The sequence below is a fragment of the Parus major genome, chromosome 19, assembly GCF_001522545.3.
Source record: "Parus major isolate Abel chromosome 19, Parus_major1.1, whole genome shotgun sequence".
Taxonomy (NCBI): Eukaryota; Metazoa; Chordata; class Aves; order Passeriformes; family Paridae; genus Parus; species Parus major.
Genome location: NC_031787.1, coordinates 3,449,003 through 3,470,424, shown reverse-complemented (window position 1 = coordinate 3,470,424; position 21,422 = coordinate 3,449,003). Strand labels below are relative to the sequence as shown.

General features: G+C 42.4%; 1 protein-coding gene across 8 annotated transcripts in view; it reads right to left on the bottom strand.

Moving 5' to 3' along the window:
- CUX1 (cut like homeobox 1) overlaps positions 1 to 21,422 on the bottom strand; it is a 259,909-nt gene that overhangs the window by 156,100 nt on the left and 82,387 nt on the right. For all 8 annotated transcript variants that reach the window (XM_019008608.2, XM_033518977.1, XM_033518976.1 and 5 more), the window contains exon 3: positions 3,921 to 3,968. In XM_019008608.2, coding sequence (XP_018864153.1) covers positions 3,921 to 3,968 — 48 coding nt within the window. The remainder of the gene's footprint in view (positions 1 to 3,920; positions 3,969 to 21,422) is intronic.

Below are 21,422 nucleotides of genomic sequence, written 5' to 3'. Positions count from 1 at the left end.
ACTTTTAACTGTCTTGCTCACAATAGCCTATTTACACCACCCAGATCTTAAATCTTCCAGAGAAGGCAGAAAAGTTACCCACAGATTTCAAAAGAACAATACCATCAGCTCAGAAGCAGACACAACATTCTGTTAAATTAGAAAACTGCCTTCAAATTTCCATTAAGATCCTAAATAAGGAAAAAGTACTATAATAAAACTATTCTCCAGTGATGAATTAATAGAGGTTTATGCTGAACTAGGAATGCATTTGAAAATTTGTAGTATGCTAAATTCCATAGTGCTTTCACTTTAACGCTTATCATAAAAAATCCAGTTACTTAAAGCACTGAGATCTATACAAAAAAAGGTTATTTCCAAGTACTAATGGAAATTGAGTATTTGATAACTGGAACAGTTTTTATCTGAATGAATGAGATAAATAACTAAGGAATACAGAATGTTCTGCTTTGTCTGGTATTTATAAATTCATATGATATAAAGGGAAAATACTGGGGGGAAGTATCAACATTCCATGCTTAAACTAAAGAGAAAAATTGGCTAAAGTGACCTGTGGGTTTGTTTAAAAAAACCAACTGGCCCCAGGTTTACCAGCAGCTCCCATAAATCGTGCTTGGGAGGGGACATAAATACCTGAGCTTAACTTCCCCTCTCTCTAAGTCACATCAGGCTGACCCAGGCACAGTTCAAGGACAGTTTAAGTCAACCTGAGCTGACACATTTGTGTCACTCCTCCTGCCCCTGGCTTTGCTCTCCTGGCCTCTCCCTTGCACTGAGCTGCTGCTCTGAACCCACCTGGTGGGAAACCAAGCCAGCAGAAAGAGGGGAAAAAACCCCAACTTTGAACGTGGGATCACACCAGAAAAAAAGTGCTGAGGAGAGGCAGGGGTGGGGAGCAGGAACACAGCAATATCCACGTAAAGCTGCTTAAACACCTGTGCTGCTTAGGGAGCTGCCTCCATCCTCTGATCTGCTGGCCCTCCCTAGAGCCCAGAGCCCTGTGGACAGCCCAGCCCACATGGGATTGGCAAAAGCCCACTTCCCTTCTCATGTGGAGTCTGATTTATTATTCCATGCCAAAAGCAGCCAGCTCTGTCTAAGAGCAGAGTTTGAGCAAAGAATGGGGCAGCATCAGCAGTGGCAGGTGGAGACAGGAGTTGGAGGCAGAAATGTGCTGGACACTCTCCCACAGGGAAATGGAGAGGTTGCATCAGGCAGGAACCTTTTTCCTCACTTGTGAGTGAGGATCTGGTGGTGTCCCAAAGCTCCTTATTCCCATCCACAATACCTATAGAGGCTGCTCCTACAGCATTCCCTACTCCTGCTCCAGGACACTCTCTTCAGCACAAGGGGCTCTAGGAAACATTTATTCTCACCACTTCTCTCTGCTTTATTTACTCACTGCTGTTGATCTTTTTTTTTAAAAAACACACTGAAAAGTTTGGTTTGGAAGGGATCTTAAAGCCCATCTTCCCCCAGCTCCCTTGCCATGTGCACCTTCCACTAGAGCAGGTTACTCAGAGCCCCATCCAGCCTGGCCTTGAACAATTCCAGGGGAAAATCTGGGGCTGAAACCTGACATTTGAGTGGTAAAATCAGGGAACCTCTTACCCTATTCCTCCTCCCCTGCCCACATCCCATCCCACAGGTACTGTGTGACCAAAAGGTACCTGCCAGCTCCTCCCAGGACATTCAATATCCCCTGGCAGGGAATAAATTATTGCAAGGCAATCCCAGGGGGCTGCTGGGGTGAGTGTCCTGTTCCCAGCAGCGTTGCTCACTGAGCCTCTCAAGGGACAGGAATTGAGGCATCTCCTGTGGATTTCAAATGGAGAGAAGCCTATCTGCTCAATAAAACTTGTTTTTGAGATACCCAGAGCAGTCATCTCCTGAAGTCAACCTTAACAACAACCAGAAACCAGATCTATATCCTGAACAATCAAATATAACTCAACAGAACAGGCTCATATCCTTGGTATTTTGATTTGTCTCCAAAACAAGATACAGTAATTACATCTATAATCAAATACCATAATTCACAGTTTAATGTGGTGCATTTATGTAGTCAATCATGATTAGTTCAGGTTTTTTAGGTTTCTGAAACCCTGTCTCGATTAGGGGGACTGGAAACACCAGCTCAGAGATTCAGCAGCACAATCTTTTAATGTATTTCTGCTTCATTTACGTAACAGGGGATTACAACAACAAATTTTACTCTGGTGAGGTTGAATTTATACCAAAATAAACTTTATTTTTATATCAGTGAAGCAAAACTACAGGAGAGGAGTGTGTGTGAGCCATACCAAGGTAACAGGGAGCTGTCTCCACCAGGGAAGATCTAATGGGAAAATCTCCTTCACTGTAGCCAAATCCAAAATTTATGTTTCTTACTTGATCCTCAGACATTCCCTTCATTAAAGAACAGTGCTGAAAGCACACATGCACTTTTCAGTCAGTGCATTGCGAGCTTGAAACTGAAGTGAAAAGGTTCTAAGAGCACTGCAATGCACTCAGAGCAATTTTAAAGTGTAAATTTCCATTGGCAAACGGACTCACGCAAGTCATTCTTTGTTCTCACAAATGTCTGTTGGATATATCAAGGACAGAGTTACCCTGTTTATTTATTTATTTCTAGCAATACTTGGGAAATCAGGTTGTAAAACAAAAAGTACCATGCTGTTTTTAAATGAGGGATTATTGCCTAGCTGGGACACAGATTTAGCAGGACGTAGAAGTGATCAGGAATGCAAGCCTCACTAAGGGGAGCTGTACACTGAAATCTGCAAACACTCCTGAACTTCCCTGTGCTGATGGAACTGCCACAATCTAATGTCAGTGAACAACTCAGGGATTGAGGAAGTGCTGGAACACAATTCTTGTGGGGCAGAGCTGTGTTATGCATATCAGTGTGAGCTCAAAGCTCCATCCTGCACCCCACGCAGGCAGGAGTTTACAGGCACAAATGTAATTCCCACCCTCCCTCCCCGGCGCCTTCTGAGCAGCAGAACCACGGCTCCCATCTGGCCACAGTGAAAATGGAAATATCTCTAATTGGCCCAGCTGCCTTTGCCTATAGAAACTCTTCAGAATAACAACAGTTGGCTTTTAAACTCGTGAGCACTCTGCTCCCGTGTTCTCCGTGAGGGCTGTGAAGAAGTCGGCAGCGGGGCTGGAGCCTTCTGCAGCCTTTCCCACAAACACCTGCCAACCCAAGGTTTTCCATCAGCCCTCTGGAATACAATCTTTTCCAGATGAAAACCTTTGCAGTATCTTCGTGTTTCATCAGTGCACTACACTGCATTCATTAAGAGCTCAACCTGTAGGGTCAGTGAGGCCCAGCGAGCTGGATGTGCCACCTGGGTCCCTGCCACGGGGACAGGAGGCTCAGGGATGCTCAGGAAAACTCAGGGATGCTCAGGAAGGCTCAGAGCAAAGAGATGTGACCAGTTTAGATTGACCAGCACAAACCCAGCATATCAGAGAATCACAGAATGACCTGGGTGGGAAGGGACCTTAAGGATCATCGTGTTCCACCCCACTGCCATGAGCAGGGACACTTTCCTCTATCCCAGTTTGCTCAGGTTTAAAACCAACCTGGTTTTAAACACTTCCAGGGATGATGCAGCCACAGCTTGCCTGGACAATCTCTGCCAGGCCCCACCACCTTCACAGGGAAGAATTTCTTCCCAATATCCAATCTAAACCTAATCTCTGACAGTTTGAAGCCATTCCCCCTTGTCCTGTCACTTTGTGCTCTTGTAAAAGCTCCCTCTCCATCTCCAGGCTCCCTTGAGGTGCTGACATTCCCTGCACACACAAAGTGCAAAGGGCTGAGCCTTGAGGGCTCTGTGCCCAGCCAGCACACCAGGCTCGTGTGAGGCAGCACTGAAAACATCCAAAGAACCAGAAGAAGCTCTTACCTCTCCCTGGAAACTCTTCAGTAATGGAGCTACCTGTTTGCGCAGGTCCTGGAAGACAGAAGCAGGATATCCCATCAAAAAGTGCACAGGACAAGTCATCATCATGTTTTTCAGATGTTATTTTCAATTCTCAAGTGTTACTTAAATTCTGATCACATTTTGTGGGAGCTTTGATTAAAATAGAATTATACCTGGAGTTCACTTTGAACAGGTCTGAATTTCCAGTTTGACATACACCTGCATCTGCTGCAAATGGTATTAATTATCCAAAGTGTGGTGGTGCTGGGTAAGCACTGAATGCCTTCAGTCTCCTAATTCAGCTGAAACATTAATGAGATTAGCAGTAAATGCCTCTATCTACCTCCACAGCAGCTACACCTCTGAACTTATGCCAAGGAAATTCCCACAAATGGAAGCCAGGCTTAAGGGAAGATGATTCTGGACCATCATTTCAACTAGAAGTGTTGCCATTTTGTAAAATCTCTGCTTTATTTATTATTTTCCCAAGAGTGCTCTGGCTTTAGTCATCAGAGAACTGGAGCTCATTGAAGATGACAAGTATTATTTGTTGGTTTCTGTATAACTCAAAATTTCTTCTTCCAAATTACAACACACTCAGTGCTACACAATTCATTAAAATACTGCCCACAGAATCACTCTAAAGGTTTATAGCATATTTTAATTTAGCAACTGAGATAAATTAGGACAAAAAAGCTATATTTATTGTACATAAAATTTTCTCTGGCTTCAATTCTAAGCTGGGTCTTATTGGGTCTAATTCACTTACAAATTCCATAATTCTTATTTTGTGTGTGCCTGAAGATTAAAATCCAGTAACTTTGCAGAGGACACTATTAGTCATGTACAGCCAAGATGCTGCATTCCTGCTTTTGCCACTGACAAGGCACAAGCAGCCACTTTGTAGTGCACTTGTACCTGGAAACAAATCTGCAAGAGAATTAAACCAATAACCTGGTGCTGCATCACTTGAGAGGGCAGCACTGATGCTGCCGCAGGGAAAGGGTGGAATTCCCATACTTGGAGATTTCCAAGGCTCAGCTGAGCAGAACTAGCCTAAATGAGTGCTAAAGACCCATTTTTAAGACCAGGTGAGATTGGATCAGACTCTGGACAACCCCTCCAGTGCTGAGTCCTACAATGCTCTGGGAATACTGCCCACAGCTGGAACAGTCACCAGCTGCTTCAGTAACCATGAAATCTTCCTACCTGCACACAGGCCACAGTCCCTGAGCTACCTAAACCTCGTGCAGGGGGTCACAAAGACATATTTGAAGCATTTTCTCTATACAGAAAAGGGCTGCTGAGGCCTGAAGCTTTTCAGAAAAGATGACCTTAAAAAGTTGGGAAATTCTCTTTTCCAACACATTTACTTTTACATCTACAGTCATGCAACATATTGGTTGTTAAACCACTCACCAAAACACTCTCAGCCCTGGGTTTAATCTGATTTTCCTGAAGGAAAAGTAGGCTTTTGAGAGAAGTGATTTTTGTCATTTAAATGACAAGTCATGCAGAGAGTTGAGTATCAGGACTTCTCCCACTCCCTGAGAAATGGCTTAGGGGGCCCAAGGCAAATGAAGCTATCAAAGACAAATGATCAGTCAAATTTCACTTCTGACATGGTTATTGCACTAAAATACAGCTTAATCCCCATCAAGTCAAGGATAATATTGCAGCTTTGTGAGCTCCCTCTTCGGACTGAACCAAACTGTGCTTCTGTTCTTAGGCCAAGCCAAGTCACCCAAACGCTTCCTGATCTATCCTGCTGCCTGTTTTGGGACACAGAAAGGTTGGACACCGTCCTTATGGATCACAAACTTCTACAAATTACATTTCTACCAAAGCAAACTGGCAGGTTGAGCAGCTTTTCCCCACTCCTTGCCTCCTCAGGGGGACCTGAGGGCTGTGCACATTTTAGAACATGTTTTCTTTGTAACCTGATGATGCTGACATTGAAGAAAGTAACAATAACCACTGATGGCAAAATAAATGCCCCCATTCAAGGCCAAAATATGGCAGAGGTGGTTTTAGTGCCCAGTGAAATTACAAACAGAATTAGATTTACAGCCCAGATACCAGCACCCTTTATAAAATCAGGAAAAATTATATCATCCAAGCAAAGCAACTTCTCTTGAAATAAAAATCTCAGCTGGTTGAAAATCACTGGGTGTAGGGCTTTTGTCCCTGATATTGCCTCTGAATTTACTGACTTGCTTGGCACCAGCCAGAAAAGTGATGTCAGAAGTGAAGGGAGAAATACAGGAGATGTAATCCCAGATCCAGAGGCAGGAGAATGTCATCCTTGCTCCTGTGTCCATGGCAAGATCCTGCTGTTTAACTGCCTCCTCTGGCACATCCTGACTTCTGAAAGACAGGATTTGCAGCACTTTTTATTTCATGATATAAACTATGTCAGGACTTCACCTTCATATTCATCTTGAATAATGGGGGATGTTGTTGTTGGCTGTAACAGCAGAGAGGGAGAGAAGCAGGGATGGGGAGAGGAATAGGAGCATCCCAAAGCCATGAAAACAGAAACAAAAAGGGAGAAGACCTTTAAAGTGCGTTCATTTAGAAAATTCAGGATGCTAAACACTAATCCCAGCAATCAGAATGTTACCAAGCAAAATTCATGCCATCATGAAAAAAAAAGTGCTGCATTCAGACAGCAGCTTGTGGTAGGGGTAAAACTGCTTTTACAATATTTCCTGATTGAGGAGAAGGCAGCTCAGCGTGATTCAGCTCCATTGGCAAGCAATGGGTTATCCCACTGCAATCCACCCAGGGCAATCCCAGGACACATCAGAGCACACACTTGAACGGGGTAAAATGCTTTGACAACTTGAAATCTTCACAATAACTTGAAATCTGTAGCAGCTGAACAACTGAGACAGAGCATCCCACTGCCATCCTCCTCCCAGAGCAAACAGGCCAGGAAAGGGAACTGCAGGAATGTGATCCAGTGTTTTAAACTCAGAGGATAAATGGCACACACCACAGCAAAAGGCATAAACACCTTTTTCACACCAGTTTTTCTTCTCTCCTCTCTCTTCCTGGCTTGCCCTTGGAAGGAGTTTATAGGAAAGAGTTTATAGGGTACTTTTATAATTCCTTCCTCAGCAAAACAACATCAAAACTTGAGACAGCTCACAACCAAAGGGAAATAAAAATAAACAGACAGAAGTCAGGAATACATATGCCTCGAGTCACAGCTCTGCTGGGGAGATTTATTTTTGGCAGTTTGGAAAAATTTCTCATCAGGCTTTGTCTCAAAATATTACACTGAACTTCAAACAGAATTTTACCTTCTTTACACTAAATTGAACAGGAAGAAGGACGTTCAGTTCAGGCCCGGGGGAATCTGCAGTGTTGGTTAGCAAGGACATCGGGTGATTTATTATCTGTTTAAAGTGTGGTGGCCTTTACTGCCTGGGCTGTGATCAAAACAGGAAAAGCATCCAGGCTCCAGCCCTCACAAAGCTACCAAACCACAGCAGCCAAGCAGAACAGCTGAAAAGGGTCCATGCAACTGAACATTAAATTATAATTTATCAACACAAACACACTGAAATATTTGAGTATAGGAATACAATCCCATTATTAGCCTATTTTTCCATGCCATCTAAATACATGCATTCTTTCTCTCTGGATGATTTATCAGGGGTAGAGCAGTTTTCTGAAAAGGGCTGTATCACAGACAAACTCAGTATCTGATGAAGAACCCATGAATTAGGATGTTGTATCATTATCTGAATCAAATCTGATGGCTGAAAGCTAATATAGCATTTCCTCTTTACAAGAGTAAAAACAATGAGTTTATATTTTGATCAAGTAGCTAAACAATGAAATCTGAATCCACATAATTTTTAACTCCCTTTCCATCCTCATTAAAAATAACTCAGCAGAAAATAAACCAAGAATAAATCTGTGTTAAAATCCTGGGCAACAAATGATTGTCTTTCTGACAACTAAACTATATTATTTATCTAGATCTTAATACCCTGTGTAGAGTACAAAGGACATAGCAATGGCCAGACTACCAACACTGGATTTGTAATTTACTTGAGGTCTGAAGCACTGACAAGTGCCCAAATTGGCATGGGCTGGACAGCCTGACCCCAGATTCTGTCTTGTAAGAACTTAAAAAAAGAAAGAAAAGGAAAAAAAATCCAGCACAGAACAATCTCCAGACAACCCCCAGGATGCACTGGCTGTGAAAGAGGATGTTTGTAATTCCACCAACACTGAACACTTCCCATCCTTGGACGTGTTCAAGGCCAGGTTGGATGGAGCTTGGAGCAGCCTGGGGTAGTGGAAGGTGTCCCTACCCATGGCAGGGGTGGAATGAGATGAGATTTAAAGTCCCTTCCAACCCAAACCACACCAGGATTCCATTCTAAGGAACAGCACAGCTGAAGGGGAGCTCTCCTGTCAAAAACTGCGTGCCAGGTTCATGCCCCTCTCCCCAGAGGCAGCGTGCTGGGAGGGTGGATGTCTGTCCTAGGGACTGGGAAGATGTTTATCCACGTGCCCTCCCAGCCAGGGCTCCACACACTCCATCCACCCCGCTATTATCTCCAGAATGTTGCTGAGCTTCCCATAAATACAGCTGAAAGGGGGAGAGGTGAGAGGCAGCCAAGCATGAAGGATTTGGGAAGAACGCTGGCATCGACTTCTGAGGTGTGTTTGATTATTGTGTACTTCAAGGACACAACTTGTCACCATGAAACACACAAATCAGCAAGTTAACTATAATTAGGAGTAAGCAGTTCTGCTGGTTAATTAGAGAGAGGCAGCAAGCACAGATGCTTCACCCTGCTATGGGAAAATGGGTGAAGGGGTTGAGATCACTCAGACTCTCACCTACCAGTGAACAAGTTTTAAATATTATTTCTGTGTATTATGAAAAAATCCAGAATATTCCAATTTTTTTCCCACCAGAAACCCTGGGTACATGTGACTGGGGGTTACTAAAGGAAACATTTAAGTCTTTATTTAATTAGTTCCAGCAAGTTCCACTTTGCTTTAATCTAAAAGAGATGCAACTGAAATCCCAGATAATTGTTCAAACAGGTATTATACAGTAGCTTAGATGACTTACTTAATTCCTAAAATATAAGGCAAAGTAAATTATATGAGTAAACAATTTATTGCTCAATTTACACTTTGATTTAATGAGATATAAAACCTCCTATTGCTTAAGGCTGCTGAAGTATTTACTTGAAATCCGATCATTAAAGAATGAATCATGATCTTATCAATCTTCTGTGATATTTTTAGTTATTTCAATACACTAACATGCCAGTGTTTTCTCTGTACAAAGAAAACCCTTTTTAAGTTACATTTATAGATATGTTTCAACCTAGCACAATGATAAATAAAAAATCCTGATTTACAGTAGCAAAACGTACACCACAGTACTTTCGGAAATATTTCAAGCTCACAGATCTTGTGCAAATTCCATTAGCTTTAATTATTTATTAGCAGTAGATTTAGATTACTGTTCTTGACCTATTTTTCAGTGTATGGACCCACCCAGCAAGAAGTGAAAAAATATTCCATTTGTGAAGGGCTGATTTAGTGAGCGCAGACTTTCAGCTTCGAGCGGAACATGGAGCAAAACCCTGGGCGTTGTAATTCAGGGGGAGAGAGGTTACAAAGCAGGGCCTGCAGAATAAACACTGATGGGCCTTCCTTGAAAAGAGAGGGAATTTTTACTGTTTGACCACTTCAGACAATTTTGCAAGACTGCAGCCACGTGACAATCCCAAAGGAAGGGACAGCAGACCCCAAGGAGAAGTTTCAAGAGTTTCTTTGTGGAAATTCCCCGGTTTCCACCAAAGACCACGTGGGTCCGACACAGCCATGGGGAAAGGGGTCAGGAGGGAGGATTTTAGGGCTGGTCCTGTGGCCCCTTTCAGTGGCAAGGTGCAAACTGTGCTCTTCCCAAGCTGGGGAAAAAGGAGCATCTGGGAAGAGAAATCTGGGACTTGGCTTTCAGTGGAATTTGCCCAAGTCTTAATGGAATCCTCTTATGGTTTCTTCCAAGCTCAAATAAACAAAAAGCTCACAGGTTTACTCTGGGCCTGTGCAGCCATGTCCAAACAGCCTGGGGACCTTCACAAGTGTTTAAAAAGTCACCCTGCCAGAGAGGAACTGTTGCACCCATATATATGTATGGAAGCGTGTGTATATATACACATACACTATGCAGAATAGAAAAAGGACTTTTTTAACTAACTTTACAAATTAATGTGGTGAGCTAAGCTTTTTAGCATCATGTGACAACCCTGGTGTCATTTATAAACCAGTGAGTTAACAGTGGCTAGGAAAGACATTGAACAGGAACTATGCAGAACTTAAAAAGTAGAGTTGCTAGGAAACAAAAAAATTAGTTCAGACAAAAATGATTCAGGTGGAGCTTTGGAAGGAGGTAATTCTAATGAAATGAAAGCCTGGTCACTAAAATTTCAATAGGGGAAAAAAAGGGAAAGGATGACTTGTGTAACAGTGAGAAAGATCCTGAGCCCTCCTCCCAAATCACATCCTGCAGGATTTCATTCTCCATCCACTGCATTTCCAGCTCTCAAAGTCTAGAGAGAAAGTATTCCTAACGCTCCCCTGGTTATCCAGAATTACAGCCTGCAGATCAGAGGTTTCTCTTCAGTGTAAAATAGGGAACTTCTGAAAAAAAGGTAATTATGATGAGCCCTAAAAAATTAACATGCCTAACGAGAGGCTAATGACAGGGGCCATGACTCTGCAGAAGAGGCACCTAAGTGCTGTGGTCCAATTAACAACACCAGTTCAAACACAGCCTAATGCTTCACATGGAGGATTTAGAAAGAAGAATATTTAATGTGAAACCATAATTGCAGCTGTAATTTTCTAGATTCCCTCCTCACAAGCAGGGCTGGAATCACAGTGCACCCTACTTCAGCCTCCTGGGATGATGGATCAGGAGCTGGAGCTGTCTGGCAGCACTAGGCTGGTGGGACTGGGATTTCTCCTCAATCTCAAGGAAAAGATGGATAGAAATTCAGAAATTCATTCAGAAATCATGAATCCTAATGAACTGCTTCATTTAGGAAAAGTGAGATTACTAATAAACATTCATGATTTAAAGCTTGTTATTGATTTCCAGAGTGCAAAGATCTTGCTTTGAAGTGAAGCTTCCAAGAAGAAGAATTCTGTGTTAAATATAATAACGAGGAGCCAGGATCCTCATGGATCCCTACAGACCATCTGGAATTGGGGAGGAGGCACTGCTGGGACATCAGGTATTGCAAAATTGTTTTCCTTACTTATCTTTTGCACATGGATTACAAATGTAGCTGTGAGTAGCCTGTGCATTAATCACACTCTGACATACCTGCATGTAAGAACACAGGTGTATTTACTGATTTCTATCATTACAGTCAGCCCTTTGCTTTGATTTCAATGCAAGAAAATCCAATACTACGCAATCCTCTACTAATCTTTTGATAAGATTTTCTTCTTAATCTTGATCCTGACCATCCAGTTTTATTCAAAAGCCAGTTGCTCCTATAAGAAACAAGTTGTTTCATGAGGACTTGGGTAAAAAAAAGCCTGCTGTCCTGCAAATACATGTCCTATATTTGCTAAAACTCTCATGACCATTATCTCTGCTGTCTTTATGTTCTTTGTGACTTCTTCCATGCAGGGAGTCACTGGCTGTGGGCTCAGGCCTCGCCCTTTGGATGCAGCTAACGTGATAACTTGCAGATTCCAAAGATGAGAAATTCAAAGGGAAAAAAAAAAAATAAAATAAAATTTGACAACTTCAAAAACATCAGGATACAGACCCAAAGGTTTTACTACATCTAATTTAGCATACCTGGTAAAAACACTTCGAAATTAGTCTGTCATCCTGCTGACCTAAATAAAAAAAACACAGCACAGAGCTTTTCATGTTGCTTCAGTGAGTGAAGCAATTTGGAGAAAACAAACTTTTGCTGCCTTTACGCTTCCTGGCAAAATTCCTATGGAAACAGGCTCAGGCCCATAATGCACATGCTTTGGGAGCACACAGTAGATAGGAATGAATCATCCAGATGAAAGAAAGCAAGGGCTCACTACAGACTTATTCAATGCATTTACTGTTTGTTAGTTGAACTTCAGAAACAAAAAACCCACATAAAGCGCTTTTGAGCAGCAGCATCCCTCACAACTGTAATATAGACTCTCAGCTGGGATTAATTCCCAAATTCAGCTGTTGAACTGTGAACTGTTCCAGTGTTTGGAGGAGGAGAAAGGAGATAAAAAGAGCAGGAAAAGAGGAGCCCAGAGGATGGGAGATGAGGAAGGGAGACACGGGGAGCTGGAGCGAGAGGTTCCCGGGCGCTGCTGAAGCACAATCAGCTCGATGGCAGATTAAAATGAGGCACATTTGTATAATAATAAATCAGCAGAATTAATACAGGCTTATCTTCTACCAACTTAGAAGGGGGAGGTGACAAATTGCACTTGAGGACAAACAGTTTGACTGTTGCCAGCATAAGCTGAGCGTCTATAGGAAATGGCTAAATTTAGACAGCCAGCTTTTGATGAGAGCAACGGAAATTAATTCAAGTTTTTTGTCTGTGGTTTGTGTTTTGGTTTTTTGTTGTTTTTGTTTTTTTGTTTTTTTAAGAGCTCTAGAATGTTACTCATCTCTTGAAACTCTTACCAAAAGACTTCTTAATGTACCATCCTCCCTGCCTACTCCCTCCTACTCTTCCCCCTATAAAAGGAAGAATTGCTCCTTTGGGCTACAGCAATTTAGGAACTTAATGCAGTTTAACAAATTCTCTATCTCTTGGCTGGAGCTGTTTGGCTCCAACAGATGAATCAGAGAAGTCCATAAACGTCTGGAAGATTCCTACAGACTTTTTCTTGCATGACTATATATGGCAACTACAGATCAAGTTATCCGCCATCGTTTTAACCTAAGCTTCAAACTTTTTACCTTATTCCTGGCTTTGTGGCAAACTTCCCCCAGCTGCAGCACTGCTAAATTAGACACAAACTGACAATTACTTTTCTCAAAAGCATTTTCCCACTCATTGCAAGGCAGTAAAAAAAAAACTTGAATTAAGATACACTTCAATAAAAAATAACTTTTGTCAGTGCCTCCTGCCTCTCAGCAATACTTTTCTGTGAGGGGTGACCCAGACTGTGATGCTGTGGAGCTCATGTTCTCATTCACACTATTCTGCTGTCATTGAAAGTGCACCTCACCAAACAGCAGATGTTTTCCATCACTTATTACCTGAAATACCAAGCAACACCAAGTGCTGTGAGAAGCCAAGCACAAACTGGCAATAGAGGCAAACTCCACACTTTAAAAAGAAAAAAAGTCAAAACTGCCCAACTGATGTACAGAGGGACTTACAAAGGGATTCCAGAAATGCCTGCAACACCCTTTATCCAGAGAAATACTCAATAAACTTCTTCCTATCACCATCTTTTATACATCTGATCATTTTTACAAGTTGCTGAAGTGTATACATCAAAGCCAGCAGCCTGTGATACCATAATGAAGGCTTTTAGCTGCATCCAAAACCTTCTCCATACATCCAAAGCAAAGGGTACACCAAGTTCAAGCACCTTCTTTAAGCTAAATATTCCTAACACTCCTTAAAAAGGGACATCCAGGGCCACTGAGGGCTCAAGGCGGGAGCTCCTCAAAGCCAGGAATGAAACAGGGTGAGCAAACTCAAAAGACTGGAAGCCAACACTGAGTTTTGGATGCAAAAAACCACTACAGGGCTCACTTTTGAATGACATTTAAAGCAAAAATCCAAAGCCAGCCTCTTCCTGGGCAGGAGGATTTGTATTTCTACAAATAATGGCCCTGGTGAAAGCTCAGCAGATGATGAAGGTTGCTCTGAACAGTGGGGCAGAGTCACAGAGGGCTGAGAGCTGCCAACACAAAATATAAGCACGGTCACGCTCCATCCGGTGAAACACTCTTAGGAAATGCAGATAAAATAGAAAAGAAAAAGCTACTGTTCAGAGGAGATTGTATCTTACCCAGCTGCTTATTAACACCATGCAGTTAAAACAGGTTATTTGAAATTCCTGAAGGCACGCCGTGTCTGGAAATGCAGTGTTTGAATAAGCACTCCTAACACCCAAAGCATATCGGGTTTTCCCACCTGACTATGACCTTATAGATGCTGACATTTCTGAATCACAGAGCTCCCTCTTAGCCAGGCCAGAACAGACACTGAGGACCACCATGAGGGGGGGAAAAAAAGGTTAAAATCGGGCAAGTGACATCAAAGAATCTCTGAACTGGTGGTGGTTAATCAAGCAATTTATCTGATTTTATAACTTCAATTTATTGCATCCTGATAATCCACTTATGAAAAGAGTAATTGGTTGTTTTTTAAATTGATTTTGGAATGGTTTGTGCAGCATTTGATGGTCCATCAGACCTGAGGACTGAGATATTCACCCATGCCATGGATTTACACATGCCAGTGATCCAGCAAAACAGACAAGTCTATTTTTGACGCTGCTCCCAAAGTTTGTGTAAGAACAAGGAAACATTTTGGTGCCATCATCAGATAGAGGAAGCATAAACAACTGTTAGCACCTCTGGGGAGAGAGCAGGTATCATTCAGCTGCATTCCATGAGAAGGTTTTTCCTTAGGGCAGATGTAGGGAAAGCACTGCACTGACAAAAATATCTGCTGGGTCAAGTTGCAGCTGCGAGTGTGACTCCATGGACCAGCTCCCTGCCTTGCCATCTCATTCCTTCCAGCCTTGTCACACCTAGAATCTGAATTTTTTGGGTGGTTCTTCGTGCTGGGTGAGCTCCCAGGGCTGTGCTCCCAAAGATTCCCGGCTGGAGCAGGGATTGCTGAGGTTTGCTGGCTGCTCAACCCAACCCTCCTGCTCCAAATTCCCAATTCCCCCATCCCTTTTGACCAGGAGTTCACTTTGGGGATAAATAGGCCATTAGTGGGATCCAAACCAGCCAAGGTCATTTCCCCCATAAACAATTTCTCCAGTATTTCCTCAAGGACTTTGCTCTCTCTCTCATATTTTGCCCAATTTTTTTGGACAGCTTTAAACTGATGCTTGGGAGTGTTTCCCATTGAAAACCAGCACTGAAGTGTGCAATATGTCCCTAAAACATAAATATTTGCCAGATTCTCATACAGAAATACTTCATTATCTTTTCAGTAACTGGGTAAAATGCAAAAACTTAGTTTGCAACAGCATGAAACACTCCTGAAAGTGTGAAAATTATTGCTTATTTTCATGTAAGCTGGAGTATTAAAGCATAAATCACACTGTTTACATTAACTGATCAGAAGAATTCCAGTTGATGTGAGTAGGAAGCTGGAATTATTAACATTTTTTTCTCAAGCAGGGTCTGTTAACTAATAGCTTTTTCACCCCTTATCAGCTGCACAAACAACAATGGATTTTAAATCAACTAAATGACCTGTGAACTTCTCCTAAATGGGGGGCACATAATTTAAGGCAGCCCAGAAAGTTTTGCAGGAGTTGGGAGAGCTCCTCAGAGGGGCACATGTGGAGGGAGTTAAAGCTTCAAACCGCTATTTTCTCCCCCCTTTACTCAAGTGTCAGCTGTGATAAGCCAAAATTAACAACCCTACACTGAACCACTTCAAATGAAGGGGAAAAAAATTTCTTCTTGCTATTCTAGGTATTTTAAGTTGCATATGAGCACGGTGGCTAAATATAGACGGTGACAACAAGAGACAGCATTGTCCCTTTGGGCACATTGAATATTATCTCAGAATTCCCATCTTCCTGGGCTGAGCCTCCAGTGTTGGGCTGGGGCCTTTTTTTGGTTGTTTTTCTTACTTAACAAAATGTGTATTAACCCCTACTTCATTTTAGATGGAGCAATTTAACAAAAAGTGTATTAAAGGAGGGGGGGGAAAAAATGGAAATCCTGATTCTGCAAAAGCACCAGAAAGCTTCCCAATATTTTCCCCAGCTCTGTGTTACTGCACAGCTTTCAGAGAGGACTGTCACTCTGTTTTTAAAACTAGGAGGGCATCAATATGAAGCTTTTACAGCTTATAAACCACAAAGCCAAGCTGGTATTTTTGGACGTAAAATTGTCTATTTTTTCCCAGAAGTCATGCGCCTCACTTCCAGGTTTCAATCAGAAGTGTAAGGGACAAAATCAATAACTGCTAGTTTCCAAACACTTCCTAGGAGTGCAGCTGTATCATCTGGAAACCAGCAGACACACATGAGCCTTTAATATTGAACAGGAGCAGACTTGGAGAGGACACGGCCGCTCCTGACTTCTGCAGTATTTAAATACCACTGAGCGACACCAGCGTTTCTGCTTCATGTACCCAGTGCACTCAGAACATTGACAACACTTCATTTTTAAGCCAGCTTCTCTATAAAGTTTAATTTTTAAAGCCATCTATAAATTATCAATGACATCTGTTCTGAAAAATGTCAATTCCTATTCCTTAGGCTGGCAGAATCCATCTATTTTGTGTAACGTCCTCTTCATATTCGAGCAATTTTAAAGCTCTATTGACATATGGCTTTCAAGGAAGATATTGCTCTTGTAGGATTTCATTATTAAGACAAGTCTTGCTCTAATGTAAGGATGATAATAAATACACACAACTGTTCTGGACAGTATCCCCTGGCTCTGAGTCCCAAAGGTTTGAGAAGTGATGTGCCCAAACTCCCCATAAATACCCCAGAGCAAGGCACCTCACACAAAGCAACCAGTTTGTATTTAATCTGCTGATCAATAAAGTGTGGGGGCATCATCATCACTAATTCCTGCAACTCAGACTCATTTATTGTGACAATGTACAAGCACAGAGCTGTCACCACGGGCCCATCCCCTCAGCCAAACCCTGATTTTGGTTTTTCCATCTGATTGTACGATTTAGCACGTCAGTCTTTCATTTCTTCAGCTGTTGGGCACTATCACTGTGCCTCGTTAAAATGCAATTAGGGTTGTTTTTATGCCCTGATGACGTTACAAAAGGAGGGGTTAAAATAATTTTCAGATGTCCACAGTCATCTTCCAAACCTTGTACAATACACAATGCTTCCACTTTTTGAAGAATACACACATTAAAAACATCTAATCTTTGTTTTCAAGTCTAATATGCTTTTTTTGACAATTTTCACTCCCTCACCAGTAAGTTACCGAGTCCCTGTCTCAGAGGCATCCCCTAAAATCAAAAATACGTTTCAAGAAAGTTTAATCTTGAAGCAACAATTGCACCACGTGCTTTGGTTCTATATGAACACATAAACTGTCACCAAATCCTCTCCCAATATTTGTCATTCAGCAGCAGAACAGACACTGCCTGCTTGTGACTCTGTAATTGTGGAGCAGCGTCTGCTGGATGCTGAAATCCTGCTTTCTGGTCATGGCAAACATAAATCAAGGGGAAAAAAAACCTGCTCTATTAAATCTATTTGCTCTGGGAGAACAGGGATTTATCATCCTGTAAAACAAGTGGTCAATAAGATTCAGAAGTGCTTAGAACAGATCTTGATGAATCGGGATGCCACAGGTGACGCTGAAATTGTATTTGAAAGGAATCCATGAGCAGAAAGGTGAATGCTCTATTTATTTCAGTGGGGATTCAGACAGGCTGGGGATTAAAAGCATCACAAACATAGGAGGATTTTCCCTCTGCATCCCCTCGGGAAGGATCCTTAACCAACTGTCCCAAGGGGCAAAGGCAGTAAGAGAGGACACAGGGCTGCTTTAAGTAAACCAAAAATGGATATTCTTTAGAGCGCCATCACAGGACTTTTTCAACACCACACAAACCTTGAGCAAGTGCAAAAACCAAGTTTCAGCAGCAGCAAGAGCAGGTCAGGTCCAGGGGCCCTGCAGGGAAGCTGGGAATGGGAGACAATTCACTGGAGAATCCCATTAATGACTCAGGACTGGCTGGGCACAATCCCTGCCTCACATCACATGATGGTTCCCAACACAAAAGGGAGCTTGGTTTCTCACTCAGGACAAGAATTTGGTCCCAAAGGACAGAAAGGAAGCTTAAATAGCACAACCACATAATTAATAAGGAAATGAATATAGGTGTATTGTAATGGCAACTTTGGGAGTTGTTAAATTAACCACAGACTAATCCTTTTTTTTTTTTTTTTTTTCTGTTTTTGAGCAGAGGAATGCAATCTGTATGTTTGAATGTTGTTACAGCAACTTAAACATTGTGTGGAATCAACATCCTTCCCTAACACAACGACCAGCTTCAGTGCAGCACACAAAATACTCCCCAAATGATAAAAACTCGGATCTCCCACGGCACCCAGCCAGCCACAGGCTCAGCTTGGATGGCGAAGCTGCAGCTGGTTTCACTTTCCAGTAACAAAACAAAACTCACAGGCACCATTCATTATCTACGAGGTCCAACACGAAGGATTTCAAATACGTTTTCAGAACTAATTAAATGCTTGTTTAAAGCTGAAGTGAATGTAAATACTAAACTGAAAGTGAACTGATTAACTTGCAGTGTTTTGTGCCTGATTATCTCAGTGAAGAAGGAGCTCCTGGCACTCCTGGCCTTGTGCTGGAGGATCAATTTCCTGTTCACATCAAGGCTGCTGAGGAAATCTTCCCCACATTTGATTTGACTTAAATTCGAGTGTCTGCTTTGACTTGGACACGGCACTAGACACAGAGAATATTTTCTGACTGGGCAGGATGTTTTGAATTTAGGGGCTAAACGATGTCATTTTTGCCATTAGACTTGAGCCAAAATTCAAGGATGCTGAAGGCAGCCAGACCTCTCTCCCTGTCACCTGAGGGCTGGGACACCACAGCAGCTCCTCACAGGAGTTCCACAACACTTCCTTTGGGTTTCAGTTTTAACTCAGCAGCACACACTGCTGAGATCTACTCATCCTCTGCATTCGATGTGGCTGAGGAGGAAAATGAGATTCATAAGCTGCAGCCTTCATTCAGTTCCAAAGTATTATCTAGTAGCTAAAAAAAGACATCATTTGCTCATACTACTGTTCCTTTTGCCAGTTCCTTATAAAGCCGGCCTGTCTTGCATCTTTGATGTCAGGAACTCTATATTTTAATTCCTGCAACAATCATATATTGCTTATTTCTGTGCTTCTTTCACACAAAGGTGAAAATTCCTAAATTTTATAAACTCCTATTCCAGTAACACAAAGAAAAATGCAGAGGACACTCGAGCTCTCTCAGTGCTGGCCTCTGCCAAGGATGCAGCCTTGTATCAGACAGGATAGAAGAGCCCAGACAGATTCAGTCTGAGGGAGAGGTACAACCAAAGAGCATTCAAAGGGAAAATAGGAGAGGCCGCCTCTCCCGAGAGCCAGGAGACATTTTTACACAGCATTCTTCACTTGGAACATCACAGGATAAAAAAAAATAAAGGAGTCCAGTGTTTGCACTTCGATAGATATCCAGTTTCAGGCTGTGACAGAAGAGGCAGCACAACCCAAATTAAAAGCACTGCTAACGGCGCCCGTTGCTCTTTTATTGTGATTGTTACGAGTCACATTAGTATAAATTTGTGAAGTGTTTTAACACTTTTTCATTTCAGCTTAATTAATTTTCATAGGAGTTTCAGCTTAATTAATTTTCATAGAAGTTTGAGCTTACTTAATTTTCATACAAGTTTGACGATTTTCTCATTTGTTGTTGAAATCACAACACGACTTTTCCATATGCAAGGCAAAATAGTAATATCAGCTCAAAAAGTCATTTTTGGACTTGTTTTTGTATTTCACAACCAAAAATACTTCCAGTGTAAACTGTTAACCGAAGCTCTGACAAGTTTTATTATAAATATTCCCAGCTTTAAAGAGAAATTTGAATATATTCACTTAGTGTATGTTCAAGACAGTTTAGGTCTGACAGCTTCAGATTATGCCTCATTTATATGGAGCAGTGATCAAACTCGTTAATATGTGAGAGAACTGAAGAGGCAGAGGATTGTGAATCAAACAGCATGAGCAAAGTTGTCGAGGAACATGAATAGCTTATGAGGATTTACTTAAGGTGATAGTTTTCATGGTCCCCCGTGCCAAGGTTTGTGGAGGAGATGAATAAGCGGGGAGGAGGTGGGAGCAGCAGTCCTTGGGCGAGGCGCGCTGCCTTAAGCCAAGGAGGAAGCTCTTAATCTGCTCATAATTCACCCCATGTGTTCCCAGCGATAGGACCCTCTCCTCTCAGCCAAGGTGAGCCATTTGACAAGACAGGTAAAGCCTGCTCACAACTTTCCTCCCCTTGGCTTTCGCGCTGCCGAGTGTTGTCTGCGCCGCCACGGCTCGATAATTTAAGAAGCGTTCGTGCGGGGGAAATCAAATCTCACTGTGAAGCAGCATCTCCTTAAGATTCATTTAATCTTCTGATAACACAAGCTGTGCACACACAATCACTGAAGATGATAATCTCCTGTATGTAACACTAAGTCTGCTATTATTCCATTTATTAAAAAGTGCTATAATAATGTTTTGTGCATACATGTACTAAAAAGACAAGTGGATTAGGAGATGGAAATTCAGGGTGCTTCTTCCTCGCAGCGTATGGCTGCCTAATGCCTCCACGTTTTTATGTACAGACATGGCTTAGCATGTTTTGCTGAGCGTTCTGCCAACAGCAGCTCCTCCAGCGAGAGCCAGAGGCCCCCACACCTCTGATTTTTGGGGGAAGGATAACCTCAGATCACAGACATGCTCACTTCTTATCAGTTGTTCTTTTTCCTAAGTAAATAAATCATCAGCAGATGCAACTGTTAGGGAAAAAAGGGAGTGCTGATTGATTTGGCATAGATCCCTGCATTTCTGACATAAAAATCACCGGTTACTGCTGTCCAAACCTGCTCATCAAAGTGACCAAATTTAATCTTTAAGAGGCATGGAGTGGTTTTGAACCAAAAGACAGAGGATTAAGAAATCTCTTACCAATATTCTCCAATCACCCAGTTCTTAAGAACTGTTTGAGTCACGAGGAAGCAGCAACTTAGAAGTTACTGTTTGTGCACAGCCCTACAGAGGGACCGTGTGAATGAGAGAAAATGGTCATTACTGGGACTGTTGTATTTCTGTTTGCAATCTCCAATCCCTGCAGTGTTGGAGGAGCTGAGCCTCTCCCAGAGCCAGCCCAGGCTCCCCAAAGACACTGCAGCACCCAGAGAACGCTCCCCATGGCACAGGGCACGGAATGCTCGGGACTCAGCCGCACATGCGCCCCTGGCTCTGCCTGGGATTTCCTGTTCAGACCAGGGCACCAGACAGAAATCCTGGGCTGGGAGCCAAACTCCTCCAGTTCTGGCTGGACAACATTTCCAGGCCAAAGAGAGAGAGAAAGAGATAGACAGAGAGACAGACAGAGAGACAGACAGAGAGACAGGAGAGAGAGAAAATGAGAGAAAAGAGAGAGAAAGAGAGAGAGAGAGAAAGAGAGAGAGGAAAGAGAGGAAAGAGAGAAAAGAGAAAGAGAAA